The 17080-nt window shown below is 38.3% G+C and overlaps 2 protein-coding genes across 4 annotated transcripts; one reads left to right on the top strand and one right to left on the bottom strand.

Annotated features, from left to right (window-relative positions):
• Positions 1–330: 330 nt before the first annotated feature.
• Positions 331–6136, bottom strand: mettl25b (methyltransferase like 25B). The gene is made up of 8 exons (XM_026184872.1): positions 5813–6136; positions 4527–4645; positions 4026–4242; positions 3879–3941; positions 3527–3664; positions 1827–2641; positions 781–965; positions 331–693 (listed from the first exon to the last, which is right to left on the bottom strand). Exons 1-8 carry the CDS (start codon positions 5912–5914, stop codon positions 605–607), a joined length of 1728 nt encoding a protein of 575 aa, XP_026040657.1. The 5' UTR covers positions 5915–6136; the 3' UTR covers positions 331–604.
• On the top strand, positions 5878–13242 carry isg20l2 (interferon stimulated exonuclease gene 20-like 2). 3 transcript variants are annotated; one of them, XM_026184876.1, is made up of 4 exons: positions 5878–5929; positions 7800–8527; positions 10912–11112; positions 11514–13242. In XM_026184876.1, the coding sequence occupies exons 2-4, from the start codon at positions 7922–7924 to the stop codon at positions 11631–11633; spliced, it is 927 nt and encodes a 308-aa protein (XP_026040661.1). In that variant the 5' UTR covers positions 5878–5929; positions 7800–7921; the 3' UTR covers positions 11634–13242. The 3 variants fall into 3 exon arrangements, with proteins under 3 accessions (XP_026040661.1, XP_026040658.1, XP_026040659.1); XM_026184873.1 differs by lacking the exon at positions 5878–5929 and adding an exon at positions 6520–6590; XM_026184874.1 differs by lacking the exon at positions 5878–5929 and adding an exon at positions 6597–6862.
• The last annotated feature ends 3838 nt before the right edge of the window (positions 13243–17080 follow it).

Raw genomic sequence — 17080 nt, forward strand, 5'->3', positions numbered from 1 at the left:
TATGTTGCCCACAATGTAAAACCAGTTTAGTGTCCCTGCTTTATATGGTTGTAAAAATGTTTAGGTCATGTTACTATTTGGTCACCAAGATCAAAGTGATCTTCCAAGAATGGTGACTCTATTTTTGAGATGGTAAGAGGTGATTTTGCAACTTGTTGATCTTTTATCCTGAACATAACCTGCTCTAAAGCAGCTTATTGGCACAATTTCTAGGATTTAACATTTCTTGGTGATGACGATGCCCACATCTATCCTTAATCCCTCCCCATGACCCTGGATTAGATAAGCACAAGAAGATGGATGGATATATTGTTTACACACAGTAAAATATGATGTTCCCTTTCTCCTTTACTAAAAATGGCGCAAGAAATAAAATAAATAAAAACAAACCACAAACACAATGTCTGTCTATACAGAGAAAATTGATACCTAACACATGCATGTCTCTAAGCTGTCATAGAGGCTTTAAGTGATAAACAGTGGTACATGTATGTGTCAGGATCATGATGTTCAGATGGATTAAAAGCTTAAAACCTTTCTTAATATTTAATATTTAAAATTCCTAAAAACAAAGAGCGGTTAAGTGGGAATTCTCCTTTTGTTGTCATTGTCCAAAACGCTTCAGAGCCACCAGCACAAAGTTTCTTGGAGAGAAGTTTGGGTTGAAGAGAGGAACAAGCTGACTGTTCACACCTGTAGAGAGACAGTAGAGGTTTGAGATAAATGGCTACACCACGCAATCATAATATTTAAGTCATGTGACAGCATCAACTGTCCAACCATTCTCTTGGAGGTAGATCATCCTATCCAGCAGCACCATTGTCTCCACCACAGGGGCCAGCAGCAGGGACAAGCTGAAGTACACCACCACCCTGCCCTGTTCCTTCAACATGGCCTCCACTCGCCCCAGGTCCAGGGGCAACTCAGGAGGCAGTCCGACCCGAGCCAGACCCAAACGAGCATATCTGGGAGGGATAACAAATGTAGACAAAACAGGACAGGATACTTAAGTCAGAAACTAAAATGATTCTTACAGAACGCAAATTATACATGCAGAAATGACACCAAATCTCTGCCTGTCTTTGTCCAGTACTCCTCCAGGGTCAGAGCAACCAAACACATGTGCCTCTTAAGAGGTTTTTATCTATATCACATATTATGATATCATCCAGTTGCCTAGCAACTACTGAGCAAACAGGGCTAAATTACCAATTCATGGCCTGTATAACACCTTCATGTCACTTTAATTTCACAATAACATATAATTCACATCCACAAAAGTTGAACTATGCAAGATATATATGTCGCCATCATGTTCTCTGGCAACCATCTAGTAGCAGGCTAAAATTTTCTAGCCTTCACGGCTTTACTTTTCTTTTTCTTAACTTTTATAATGTCTTCCTATGTTTTTATTTTTCTTGATTATCTTAATTGTACAGCACCTTGGTCAACAGTTGTTTTAAATGTGCAGTATAAATAAATTTTACTTTGCCTTTACAAACCAATATGAGCACAATGTATTACTTACATTTCATGACTATAACATCTTATTTATATCCACAAAAGTGGATTTACACTTCATATAGTAAAACATTATAATCATGTTGCCTAGCAACCACCTAGCATTGGGCAAAAATGACCACATTTTAGCATTTACGCACTGAAAGGCCAAACAATACTATAACATGGGCATGCACTGTTATTATGAATTTAGTGACCCTCCTCCTGTTGTACCAATTATTGCTGCATTTTCAGACAACTGACAAACCATATCAGCTGAAATGAAAGACCTGTGTAAATACCTGATGGATGCAATTTTTACTCACTCTATAAAAGGTAATAGGTGGGATTTCTTGATGGTCTGGATTCCTGCCCTGCGCAGATCTGGCCTTGTGTCTCTGATGAAGGTCTCAAGCATCGCTCTGTAACAGTGCGACCTGAGCAACTCGCTTTCTTCCCTGAGTCGCCGCACATAGTCCTCAACAGCATGACACGCCCCCTCTCGGGCCTTATAGGACAACTGATGTCCCGACAGCCCTGACACCCAGGAGCTCATCGGGTAGCCAAACTCTGACTGAACTGACTCTTGATCCAGTGTTGGTGGAGCAGGCGGTATGACCAGTCCTGGAGGGGTGGGGTTTTCTTTGGTTGTGATTTTCATGTAACAGCATGCCACTGAGGTGATGCCGCGCACATGCGGGCATTTGACAAAATGGCGGAGGAGGGTCGCACTGAGGTCACCGCAGGCATGGAGACCAGTCAGGACAAAGTTTGGATAGCCTTGAAGGCTGTCTTCCTCAGAGTATACCCCCTCGTGACTGTCAGAGTGGATGCATGAGCAGCATTTTTCGTCAATGAATTCCACTCCGGACATCTTTTTTGACTTTTGTTGTTTTGACAGTTCAGACTCTTGAGAGTTAGAATCAGAACGAGCATAAGAAGTCTGAACTACATGGAGGCCTCCTTGTTGCACAGAGCCTCGCAGTTTCTTTTTGCTGGGTCCAGATGGAGTTGGGGGACCTTCACTGACATGATCTGCAGCTTTTAGCTGTCCGATGAAAGCCTCCCACGATGCCTTCGGGTTTACCCAACCGGCGATGTGGCGAGGAAAATTTTGTGCTGGAATGTGAGAGGAGCAGTTCTAGGAAGCAAAAGATGTTCATTAATATTTCTGTTGATATGCACTATAGTAGGAGGTAAAATGTCTATACAATGGATTCATTAAATATAATCATAATTAAAACTGTCACTGATTGGTAAATCACTAAATCATCACTATGTTATTCCCCTAGGCTTTAAAGAGCGTTTACGCAAATCTGAGGTCAACATTTCAAACTTAAAGCTTGATCATTAACTGTGTTTTTATCCAGTCTTACTTTTCAGTGAAAAAGCATCCAGAAACCACTACTGTTTGAGACTAGCTAGTGAAGAGGGTATCTAACAGGTAAAGAAGCTCATATTTTTCCAAGAGTTGATAGAGAGGAAACTACAACTTTAAAGAGTGAATAACTGTGCTTACATTTATCAGGTAGAAATAAACAAATTCCAGGTGAATGGCAATGTTGCCCTGCGTCTGCTAAAGGTGGAAAAGCCCACCGTTTGCTAAGAGGGTCAACAAATTATCCAGAAGGGTGATATGCCAGTGTTTACACTTTGTATTTGCTGCCCCCAAGTGGCAAAAATGGAAGTGTCAGGCTTAATCTTGCCTTTGAACAGACATCACGGAGGATGCCGACTTTAACTCACAGTGCTTTGTCAACTCAACACAGTTCAGTTCTTATTTATAGGTTTGGACTTTTTGGACCCAGAATGCTCTTCTTGACAACAAGCTTTTTATAAAGAGGAAAAACATGGAAAAACTATGTTTGAAAATAGTAAATAATAATTAATAAGGAAGAGTCAATGGTAGAGCATTACACAAAATACTTAAGTATTCTATTAACCTTACAGGACATTTAGAGTTCTCTGAGATCCAAACTTTATTTAGAAACTTATAGGTGTGCAATAATATTAGAAAATCACTAACCTTTTTCTGCTTCTCCTTCTCCAAGGCCCACACCAACTGTCCATCAAACTTGGATGCCATAGTAACCAGGGTTGGATCAGCTTCAATAGCAGTCACAGAAAGTCCAAGTCCAAAGGACAGGAAACGAGTCAGGTGACCCTGGTTAGGCAAAAATGGAACTCAGGGTTTACTGTGGCAAGATTTACTGCTTTATTTTTGATTTCAACTCTTAAAAATTTGCATGAAAATTGATTTTATAGACTTTTACTACAGAAGCATGAAATCTAATTCCATTCCCATTAACATTAAAGTGCTACCTTAAAAAATGTATTGATGTGCTTATGGGTTAAAATCATGCGACTATGAGTGATACCTGCCCAGAGCCCACATCGACCACTCTGTTGCAATCAGTCTGCTCACAAAGTTGCTTAACCAGCTGCAAATATAAAAATATATATTAAAAACATTCTAAGCAGAAAAGCCAAGACGTGCTAAAGCAGCCACCTGTAAGCATACATACTGTGCCGAGCTTGCGAATCTCATGCTGTTTCTTGGGTTTAACATGCTTCCTGAAAATGTGACCCAGGAGGGAGCTCTGACTGTGATTTTCCAGGAACTCCTTTGGCTTCACTGACCCACCTACTCTGCATCCCTCACTCCTGCTCTCCCTAGGAAATGCCAGGGCATGGGCTGTGGCACGGAAAGCCAAGAGAGTCAGAGGCCACACTGAAGGATATCTGTAATGAGAAAGTTTTTAGGCAATTAATTACCTAATAAGGGGATGTTTTTATTGATATGATATTATATGAAGAGCACAGGATGTCTAATTTATGCTTACTTTGCCTAAATAAACAAATGAATGTATGAATTAATTCAATTTTGTAAAACAAGGCAACCAAACCTTCTGGGCTTTGCTAAAATCAACTTTGCTTTTGATTCTTTAGTTTTTTTGAGTTTGATTTGGATATTTGCAACCTTGCTTTAAGGATATATAAAGGGCCTAATAACAATCCAGTAGTACCTCCTGTCTTCATGAGTGGCATCCAGCAATAGGTCTGCAATCTGTGGATATGACAGGTCCTGCAACACAGGCTGCCAGCTGCTGGGTAATGTGTGCCACAGATCTTCTGTGAAAAATTCCTGTAGAAGGGATAACAAACTGATAAGAATCCAGCTGTTGCACTGTGTAAATAAGGCTTGATTACAATTCATATACCATACTTTACAGTCATGTGAAAAACTAAGTAAACCCTTACTACGTCCACAGAAATTAGAAGGGTACACAACAGCCACTCAGTGCTAATTAAATGCACTTGATTAACTGATCATCAGCAAGCATGACCACCCTTAATAAAGCAGAGGTTTTGGCAATTTGCTCGTCTGGAGCATTTAGGTGTAATCTACATTCTTTCGAGGAGTGGACGTTCCAGCAAATTCACTTTGAGGTCGGTGCTTAGAGAAACTCCCAAGAAAACCCAAGAGCTACATCTTAGAGTGAGACTACGGGTCTCAGTTAAGATGTTAAATGTTAAAGCTCATGTCAGTATGACAAGAAAAAGACTGAACAAGTATTAACTTGTTTGAAAACAAGTAATTTTTTCACTTGTTTTGAAAATTAACAACTTAATTTTGCAGAATTTGATCTCTACAAAACTGGATCTCTACAAAATTCCTCAATGTCCTTTGGACATATGAATGAAACCAAAGTGGAGATAGCTGGCCCTAATGAACAGCACCACATTAGATTATCAGCACAACACACATCATACCAACTACTAAGCACCGTGCTGGAGGGATGATGATTTGGACTTGTTTTGCTGTCACAGGATCTGGGCAGTCATTAATCGAATATGAACTCTGTATACCAAAGTATTCTACAGCCAACTATCAGATCATCTGTCTGACGGCTGAAGCCTGGGTTAAACTAGGTTATGCGAGGGACTGATGATCTCAAGCCCTCAGCAAATCTACAATAGAATGGCAGAAAAAGAAAAGGATCAATGTGTTCCAATGGTCCAGTCAAAGTCCAGACCTCAACCTGAATGAAATGCTGTGATAGAGCCTTAAGAGAGTTTTGCATAAAGAAATTCTTGCAAACCCCAGTTTCACTGATCTACTTGTCTCGCAAAGGTAAACAATCACTCGTCACTAGCTGGCACTATTGGCTTTGACATATACAAAACAAGTAAATAAATGTGCACAATAACATTTAGTTTTAGAGACCTGGTTATTTACTTATTCCAAACGCAACAAAAAACAAAACCACTGGGCAAGCTGCATACTTCAGAAATATCTATCGATACGCACAATTATGTAGGAGTCGGAGAGGTGGCTGTACTGAGACAGAAAGGTGGCCAGTTGCTTGGCTAGTTCCCTCTGCTGCTCCGCTGTGAAACGTGTTGTAAACATCTCGACATCCTGAAGGTAATGCTAACAAGTTAGCTCGTTAACGTCGTTTTATTTTATTTTTCTAGTTAAGACCGAGTGTGTCTGAAATACCAAAACTATTACAACCATCTCTATAAAATACAATTTTAACGTTAAAAGTATTTCCTTTAAATGTCTGAACTGATAATTGCTTTTAGCCACTAGCTTGTTTCCGTCGCTACCTACAACTTTCACGTTTTTCAATAGAATCGTGATGCGTTTAGGTACTCGCCGTAATTTTAGACACAAGTGCACAAAAATTTTTTTAAAATTAGAATCTTAATTTTAAACTTTAGAAAACAGTCTTCTACTCGGTTCCTTATATGCATCTGATATGGGGTTTTATTAATAACTTATAATAAATCACTCCCTACTGTGAGCAAATAGTACATTATTTAGGAATTAGTGGAAAGGATACTACAAAAGACGTTTAAAGAGTTTTAGTTTAGTATATTACTCAAAGTTATTGTGCATGTCAGTTTTAAAATATTTTATGATTTCAAAGAAATATAATAGAGAGGCTTTGAGATACCAGAGATAAAAGTATTCAAACCAATCTGGAATTTTCAAGATGAACAAAGGGTATCCAAAGGCAACATGCCCCGGATGTAGATCATCTGTTCTGGGCAGGAGGATTCGTTCGGTTCACGTGTAGCAGGTCTGGTTTTATGTTTCTAAAAGTTAATTTTAGACATTTCCTTTGAGGGCATATATCGCTATCGACCGACCAAATGTTCACAAGCAGAAAGAGAAACTGTCCATTGAGAGAGACTGTCAATAAACAGTGTTTGGTGTCCAACGTTAGCGTTAGCGGGCTAACCTTAGCAGTTATTAGCTAATGTTAGTATTAGAAGATATAGCAGTATTAGCAGTAGTGGCATCCACCAAGTGCAGCTGATGAGGTTTCCTGATGCCTGCTCAGTCATCCAGGTAAGGAAATCAGGTTTCCTTACCTTCAGGTTTCCCCAACTTTATAAACAATACGGTTTGTAAAGTTTGAATCTGCGACACGATGGGACAGTTACTGTGCCTGCTCATTTACCAGTTGCTTATAAATCCCGTATAAAGTTAGCTTTAAGATTTTATATTTCCAGAATCCCTCAGGTTGCCATGTTAAGTTGGGAAAAGTGTTGACCCTTCCATCCACGACCACAAACTATCAGGTCGCAAAAAGTAAACAATTAAAACAGAAAACATCTATTGTGAAAGGATGGAACAGTACCAATGTTTACATTGTCAATCTGGCAACTTCAATGTTTTCTAGTTTCCCGGACAAGTCCAGATTGATGTTACGTCCCCAAATTGGTTAGATAATTAGATATATGGATACTTTATTCAATTTTACGAGCAAAATTATTGTGTTATAACAACAGGATAAAGAATAAAAATAGTACAGTCTACAGTTATAAGCAACATAGTTGAAGCCAAAATGCTACATGCTCATAGTGATGACTTTACAACTTGAGTGAAAAAAAGTGCACAAATTTTTATATATACTACAGGGATTAAAAACAGAGCATTTTAAGAAATGAAATGAGTTAAAAAGTAAAGATAAGACTTAGATTGTGCAAGAAATTAGTGAAAATTATATTAGTGAATGATATATACACTCCAAATCTAACAAACGACTGTATAGCAGTAAAATACTGAGATATATCTGTAAAATGTTGTGCCTGAGAAGTGTGTTCACCTCACAGAAAGAAGAGTTATTGGACAGTTCCACAGAGAACAGTAACAATGATTTCCTGAAGTGTTCTTTGCCTAGAAAAGTATCTGAAAATTTGCAGGCATTTTCAGGCACTCGGTCTGATTGGTTATAATTCTGCAAATCCAGGCACAGTTTGATAATATTGTGTTTGCCTTGCAGGATGAGACTTCTAAACTGGACTAAACCCAACAAGGACCTGTTGAAGGATTACAAATAAGCAGATCTATGAGATTGTTTTGTGGGAACGTGTGTGTTTTGAAATTATTTAATTTGATGTAAACATGTCAGACATTTGGATTAATTTATCTCATGATGAAACTGCACCGAAAAAAGCTCTAGCAGGCAAGGTAAACAGGAAAAAAGAGTGGCTGCGTAGAAAGAGGCACAACCGTGGAGCAAAGGGGTACAGGGAAGGTAAACAAAAGAACAACCAGTATAGGCAAGACTTCAGACAGAGCCAAACACCACTTCAGAATGGTGCGTCCATTAAATGCCCACCAGCTTCCACTTCCACACAAAGCAAAAGTTTATCGTATCTGGCCAGTGCACACAGTAGTTCCATGCCTCCATGTGGTGAAAAACCAAAGGAGCCCCTGAAATCATCAGCCAGCAGCCCTGGTTCCTCAGTATCAAGCACCTGTAAGCCCATCACCATGTCATCAGGGAACCCTTCGAAGTATGTCGCTATTGACTGTGAGATGGTTGGCACGGGACCAAAGAGCCTCAGTGAGCTTGCACGCTGCAGTATAGTTTCCTATGAAGGAGATGTGATTTACGATAAGTTTATCAAGCCCTCTGCACGAGTCACAGACTATCGCACTCGATGGAGCGGCATCCGACGCCGTGACCTCGTCAATGCCATGCCATTCACCAAGGCCAGGATGGAGGTGAGAAAAGTGTACTTTTTTTTAAACGATTTAGCATGTTCTTTTACATTGTAAAATGCTTGTCATCAGAGGAGTTAAGAGAGAGAGATTTGGGCAAAAATATTGAATTTAAATGTAAAGGAGAACTCAACAACTGCAAAGATGCTGGAAGATATGTAAGTACCAGTGTTATTATAGCTAATATATAATTTATATAGTTATAGTTAATATAGTTATTAATTTGACAGCTAACCAGCACTAAAATATATTGTCAGATAAAACACATTTTAATCCGGATGAACGCACAACATGTGTGAGGTACCATACAAGTTGCAGCTAGTGTAAAGACACAGTAAATAACAGCAATTAAAGACAACTGCAGGAATAATTTATCATCCTAATCCATTTTTGTCCGTTTATCCTGTTCTGGGTTACAGTTGGTCTGGAGCCTGTTGTAGCTGTCTAGCTGCTATCACAGGGTTATCACAGGGTTTTAAAAGGGCTAACAACAAAGAGCCTGACAACCATTTACACACAAAATACAATCTCCAATTGACCTAACATGTATGCGTTTGGAGTATGGACCCACTAATGAAAATTAAAAATACAAAAATAAAATTAAATGATAATTAAGTTTCCTAACACTTATGGTAGTTAAATGTATTTGTTGTTAGTTTTATAAAAAGCTGTTGTTAAAAAGGGAGCACACTTATGGTCAGGTAAGGTATCCTTGAAAGGAACTTCACAGTTTCATGCAGACCGGTGCTAATATTAATTAATTTGTTTAGGTAAACCAACTGTTAATTTATATATGTTTTACTGTTTAAATTTATTTACTGGTTCCTTTTAATGGTCTTAATTAGAGATGGACCGATCCGATATTACGTATCGGTATCGGTCCGATACTGACCTAAATTACTGGATCGGATATCGGAGAAAAATAAAAAATGTAATCCGATCCATTAAATATCACGAAAGCACCTCACAAAACTTGCAACACGCCGTAACTCACCTCAGAACGTCGGAGCAGTATGCATCACGTGATAGAGCGGCTGTGGCATGCGGGACCTGTCGGTGGTCTGGATAGCATGTGGAGCTTCGCTAGCAACCTGGCATTTCATCTCCGACAAAGTTATCCCGAGAGAAGTAAAGCAAGTGTGTAAGTCCATCTCTGAATGTTTGTAAAGCATTCCTGCGTTAAGCTTAACAAACGACTGCCTCTCTCTCTCTCTCTCCTGCTGCTACTTCAATCATGAAACTGCTTAACGATCAGCTGATCGGCTTTTCTGTCGCGAGTCCGTGTCTCTAGTTTGCTTTTGGCCCACTTTGCACCAGAAAGAGGAAACCAGCGGCTGAACAACAGCAGCACGTTTAAGCTTGATCAGCTGTTGTTAGAATTTATTTATTATTACTTTCTACTCGAGGATCTTTTTCTACGTAGCTGACGGCTGTAACTGTGCAGGGGCGGATCTAGCAAAGTTTAGCCAGGGGGGCCGATAGGGCATTAACAGGGAAAAGGGGGCACAAAGACATACTTTTCTTTCTTATTCTCATTTAAAATGTCTAGCTTTTAATAAATAATTATCTGACACCCAAAGTTTTAATTTGATGCAAAATGAATAGAAGTCCATTACTGTATATAGTAACTATTAAGTCTAATATATATACCCTAGTAAGCTATAGTACTTTTTACTTTGGGAAGGTACCATCTGTGCAGTCTGCAATTCTGTTGAAGAAAGATGTTGAATCTATTTAATATTTCTTGAAAAATAATTGATTTCTGTGCATTTTTTTTCACACTGCATCAAATTAAGGTTGATTACGGCGATTAAGCATCATGAGGTGGCGCGTGAGGGGTGGTTCCCTATTTTTATTTATTTATTTTTGTTGTTGCTGGGAGTTGGAACCCTATTAGTTAGGTTGCTTAATATTTATGCTAAGTACTCTTTAAAATACCAGAATAGGGAGGATGGTGTAGGTTTAAGTTTATTAGATTGATCAGTATTGCTGAACTATGAAATATTTTTTTTTGCATACAGGTATAACAGAATAGCTTTAGTGTAGTTGTTGTTTTAAACTTGAGTATGAACTTATACAAAATGCAGCAAGATATTTAAAAAACAGTTTTGTTGATTAAAAAACACTATATCGGATTCATATCGGTATCGGCAGATATCCAAATTTATGATATCGGTATCGGTATTGGACATAAAAAAGTGGTATCGTGCCATCTCTAGTCTTAATTTGAAAAAAGAATCACAACTGGGTTAAGATGTCCAAATTAACTCTAATTTAGACATTATTTCATTCCATTGTAGGATTTGATTTTTGCAGCGTCCATTACTCTGTATAAACCATATGAGTTTAGTAAATAAGATGGTTTTTTTTATCCGTTGGTACTACAGATACTGTCGCTGATTAAGGGTAAGGTGGTGGTTGGCCATGCCATCCACAATGACTTCAAGGTGATTGGTTACTGTCATCCCCCCGAGCTGACCAGGGACACTTCTCGAATTCCTCTCCTGAACCAGATGGCCGGCATTGAAGGGAATAAGTGCACTTCACTGAAGACGCTCACGAAGGCCATTTTCAACCGTGACATTCAGGTAAGACAGAGTTCTCTGTTTGGTTGAATACAAAATGGAAGATATGTACAGTTAGTGGAGCTAGTTTATTAGAAATTATAATAATTGACATTAATTACACACCAGGACACCAGTAATTTTTTTTATGTGAATCACTAACAGCAGTGTTTTTCTCACAGAATTATATCGAATTCAACACAAATATTTACCATAGAAGATTTTTGGTTTTGAATTATTTTCTTCTTCTTTTTTTTACCCTGGAATCCTCTTTCATGTAGTGGGCTGTTGTCAATGACAAATTTAAACTGAAACCTGGGTAGAAAACCAGTTTTTCAACTAAAAGGTTAATATCATGTAATGTCATCATGATTATATAAATGTGACCAACATAATGCTTAACATGTCCTCTCTTGTGTCCTCAGACTGGGAACAAAGGCCACTCCTCTGTGGAGGATGCTAGAGCCACTATGGAGCTTTACAAAGTGGTGGAACATGAGTGGGAGACGCAACTTGCTGCTAACTCAACGGCCATGTTGGGGTAAAACACTTGATATGGCGGGCATGCAGTTTGGACAGCGGAATTTAACTGTCCCATTGTTGTGTGAATAACCAAACCAGGAGAACTGCAATTGCTCATTCAACAAACCGGATAACCTTCTACCAGCTGCCTGAATTTAAATAAAACTGTACTGTTGTCAGTGGAGGGGAAGAATGTGAATATCTGTTGGAGCTGAAACTTCTTCTACATCAATTTAAGCTTGATTTGTACTACTTGATGAAATCTATGCCTTACCATTACATCTGTATCGTCCCAGAAGTGTATCTAGATTGGTCCATTTGATAGTAAAATATGTGAGTCACACAATGATATTGTTTCATTGAAACAATGTGTTGTATCTGGCTTTCTCAAAAAAGCTAACACAGTTGCCAGTTTTCAGCCAGTGTTTTTTTTTTAAACCATGAAAGTCTGTATACAGACAGATATATTATCGACCTAAAGAAGCCTACATTGAAATATATGGTAGCACTGCAGCAGAAATATTGGTAGAAGTATAACTACCAAGGCTTTTAAATTAAGTTTAATCAGATGTAAGAAGTAATTCTGTACATGCTTGTAAATAATTACACAAGTAAATTCCAGGAGGAGTCTGCTCACTGCTGGGACTTTCTAGAAGGACGTTGGTGTTGGTATAGAGGCAGGTGTTTTTGAAGACACTTCTCTTTTCTGTTTCAGTAAAGATGAGTGTTTTATATGTATTTGCTGCAAGTCCAACAAGATGAGCTCAGTGTCATCCTTAATGGAAGAGTAATGAAGACGCATTTGTCCAAACTCCAAAAGTAAACATGCAAAAGCTGCAATGGCCATTATGGTCCTGCAGAGATTCAGTGCAGGACTATAAATCAAGCTTTAATTGCAGTAGTTACATTTTGTGTCAGGGTTTTACACTGTGTTCAAATGGTGCTCATGCCACTTGGGGGCAGTCATGTCTTTGCTGGAACATTATTATGTGATGTAAACAGTTTCTAGCTTTTCACATGTTTTTTGTTTTTTTGTTGTTTTTTTACTAAATCAGCACTGGGCTGTAGTAGGACCGCATTTTATCAAGAGTCATGTAAACACTGCAAATAAATGGTCTTATATTCTTACCATGTGAACGCCAGTGAAAAAGAAAGTGAGCCCTGACTAAAAGAGCGTTAGTCAAACATCTAATTTTATTCAGGACCATAGAACAAAGACTTAACCCCTGAGTCATCTGTGTAGACTTTATTAATATGTTTTAAGGACCGAATTGTTAATATCACAGACATCTATAAAGCGTGCATTGTTAAATTTATTGGAGTTAGTTATCATTAAAAAACACAAAAATCAAGAATTGATCAACTTCATTCCCATTCCCCAAAATACTTCTGTTTAGACTTCAGGGTCCACACTGCTAGCCACTGGTTTGATCTTCCATTTCTCCTGTTACAGGAGTGGTCTGAGTGCCCAGTTAATCATCTTCCCTCTTTCAACTTCTTTTCCACCAAGTTCAAGAAACATAAGTGGTGACTTTCTGAATTTGTGCAATTTTCTATGCAATGTCTGTTGGAATATGTTATTCACTCTACTGTCATCCTGATTTTAAAATCTATAAATCATTACAGCAGTAATTTTGTGGCGTTACTGTAATTGGGTGTAAAGAAACCAACAAAACTGAGATAACGTTCAAATACTTATGTGCACAAAACACTGTTTAACTTTTCAGTTTGAAACACTCCTCGCTGTTTTTTCCACATTCGTTTTTTAATGTGGAAAAAAAACAAGCAACGGTGCCATCTGTGGCCATTTGAGGTAGTGAAAGATGTCTTTGTAGTGCCCGTTTGCATCAGTGTGTAGAAACTTCATAAGTGGCAGCACATAAAGAGCCCCAAATATGACCATGAAGCTAGTGAGTCTGTGAATGCAGATTTCCTGTCCCAGTGAATTCATGACCTATTTAAATTAAAGGTTAAAATTGCTTCCCAAAAAAGGTGCCTGGAAGTGTCTGTTGATGTCTGCACCTTTCTAAAATTCTTTTAGAAAGACTTTGATACTATCTCCTCATCTGAACAGCATAAATGAGCACTATGGTAGTCTCTGATATACGACTGAGGAATAGGAAGTACATCAGTTTGAAAAACGGATGCCTCACAGGTCCTCTGTTGGCAGCTTCATTACCCTCTACAAAGCATTAGTCTCAAAATCAACAGTGAGCAGTCGACTCCGGGAAACTGGCCTTGTAGACAGAGTTGCAAAGAAAAAAAAAAAGACCTGTCTGGCCCTAGCCAATAGAGGGAATGGTTAAGATGGGCAAAAATGTGCAAACACTGGGCAAGGCAAATTCAAGAAGAAAATAAGATTTTGGGTTAACGGGTTTATTTATAAGACTAGATGCCATTTGTCAGGAAATACCTTTACATTTCCAGTTCCTTTTGGTGGGGAAATATAAAGGCAAAGTGAGAGATTTGTGCATGATCAAAGGCATCATGATAAGGAAAGTTTGACTATTTTTCAGTGTGGATACTAGTTGATTGGAGCAGGTTTGTTTTCCAATAGGACAATGACAAAGCTCCAAAGGATGCAAAAAGTATGTAAAGAAGCTGTGGGCTGGTACTCTGTATTGGAGTCAAGTCACTGGATTTCAACCCCATTAAGCACTTTTGGCAACCAGCCCACCATATAGTGCATACATGTTCTGTCAATAGTGTCTACAGTATGTCTGTGAAGGTTCTCAGTCCAGGTCATCGTAGTCTAAGGAGCTTGAAAAGAAAAGCGTCTGGACTTCTAGTGTCTACGGCATAGTCATATATATGCATAACATTGTTTTCCACATATCCTGGCTTTTAATTTGAAAAAAACAAACAAACAAAAAACTCATAAAATGAAAAGCAGAGCACAGCAATTCTAACTTATGTTGTTCCAGATTCCTTCAATAAATTGCATGCTGAATGTCAAAGGTCTACAAGAGTATAATCGCTGCCAGTTGATGATTCTTTTACCAAAACAAAGATTGAAGGACAAAATTTAAAATAATTATTCTTTTTTGTATGTTCCAGTGCATTCTGGTACATCCTGCAGATGCATAGAATTGATGTCTATATCTAAAACAGCAATCATTATGGCTCCAATGGCCTGATAGCTGAGTTCTGAGATTACTTATTGTTAGTGTTGCTTTTCGTCTCAGAATTCACCCCTTTTTAAAAGTCTTTTGACAGAACAGACCTTGGTCAAATGTCAGATCTGACAAATGGCACAAAGCGTATGAATTCCCTGTTTTATTGAAGGCTAGCCTTTCCACAGAGCACATCAGCAGCTGCATCAACATATTTCTACTCTTCCAACTTTACACCACTTTGCTGGTGTAAGCATACGATTCTTCCACAGTCTCATACTGTTCCACTTTATGTCCCCTTTGGCAGCTGTTTGTCCTTAAAGGTGAACGTATCAGCATTTTTCCCCCACTGTGAATTCAGCTGTAGTGAATTAATTATACAGAATGCCATCCTTCCTGAGAAAGCAACACCAGACACATCTGCTATAGCAGAGAAGCTCATTAAAATAGTAAGAACATACCAAACGTCACAGGCAATACTGCACACAAACACCAACAGTGATTCACCAGCACTTTCTAGGTCTTTGTTAGAAAATCTCTACATACACCAAAACACCATGCTGTCACACCCTGAGAGCTCAGCAGCACAGATTTATTGGATTCAGCACACATCCACTTTGTTTTATACTGGTATTAATTGGGGTAATTTCTTAGCAACAGTGGGTCAGATCTGTTTAATGTGATTGTGGTAGCACAAGGGGACTCACAAGGAGCAGGAAGCCTTGAAGAATCATGTCCTAACTTGAAATTTTAATGTTATGTGTTTTTTTAACAGGTTTTTAATCAAATTTATCTCGATAATTTTGCAGGGATGTAACACTTCATCCATGGCAGACGAGTTAACACCAAGCTATTCACGTCCTTCTTTGCTCTTCTTTTCATAATCTGTTAACAGCTGTTTTGGCTTCTCAGCTGGCAAACTGAGCTCGTAACTTTGTATCTGGAAAATTCTGGCAAAACAAGGTAGGTATAGTAGACAACTATTGCTGACCTAACTGCCAGATTTAATGCTATTCAATTCATGTGCAATGCTGGGAAATTTACATTTGAAATAACAAATGTAAGACTGTTAAAAAGGCAACTGGTAACACAACTATTTAAATCATGAAAGTAATATAACATAACATTTCTCTCCTCTATTTTCAACAAATATATTAAACTGATACATAGATATCAGAAGGCCAGAACCAACCAAGAAACAATACTCCAAATATAATGAGTGTATATTAACACAACATGTTTTAGATACAGAGGCTAAGACACTTGCTACAACAAAAAAGCACATAAGTAACATTACAGAGTAGGATAACAGTGTTTAACCAGCAGAAGTCGTGAGAGGAAATCAATCAATGTCCCAAAAAGCAGGTGCCCCCCACAGACCACTGTAATTAAGTACACCAGTCAGCCAGAACATTAAAATAATTGACAAGTGGAATGACTATCGTTCATCTCATCTTGTTCTACTGGGAAACTTTTGGCCTTGGCTTTCATGTGGATTTAACTTTGACACTATCATCCATCTACTGTAAATATAGTTGCAGACCACGTACAGCCCCTTTGTTGCTGTGAAGCGACATGTGGTTTAATCCATTCTCTAGATTATCCCATGCTGTTTATCCCCTCTTAATCTCTTTGCATCTGGCCAATAATGTGAATACTTTGATTTTATTCCCTGTTATTAGATTCAAAAGTGAAAGCCAGAGCTTTAAATTAAAGAGGCTTTGGATTTTCTTCTATAGCTGTATTAAGTCTAATATTTTTGAAATCTTTTTTATATTGACCATTTCAAATGAGAAACAACTTTTGGCTCACTGATTCTTTTGGTCAACATTTCCCTTTGTTAAATGTGATTGCACATTATTGATTTAAATTATTCTTGAATTTTGAAATTAAAGAAGATTAAGTGACTACCTGCTGGATTAATTAGACCTTGGAATACATGCAAGACCACGGTGTGTGTCATTATGCCATACAATATGGATTTTATGGAATTTATTGCCCCGGGGTCAAGTTATTGGGAGCTAGACTCTGCAGATTACCCTTTTCAGACATATCACACAGCAAATATATTAGTCATGGCCCAGCCTCAGCTCTATGTGCATAATCAGTTTTTATTGCTCACGTCCAAGCCATCAGGAATTTGTCTGTTTTGCAGATTTCTACAGTAGTTAACCTACAGTACATACAGTGGGTTGGTAGAAGGGTCAGGATATGTGGAAGCTTAAGTTCTTATAGTGTCATGCATGTGGGTTATGAAAACTATGCGGGAGGAAATAGAAATCTCTGGAATAAGCAACTTTCTAGATTTATTACAAATCTGTTTAAAATACACTATAAAATAGGGTAGAGGCATATTG

Source organism: Astatotilapia calliptera, chromosome 11, assembly GCF_900246225.1.
Source record: "Astatotilapia calliptera chromosome 11, fAstCal1.2, whole genome shotgun sequence".
In the NCBI taxonomy this organism is placed as follows: domain Eukaryota; kingdom Metazoa; phylum Chordata; class Actinopteri; order Cichliformes; family Cichlidae; genus Astatotilapia; species Astatotilapia calliptera.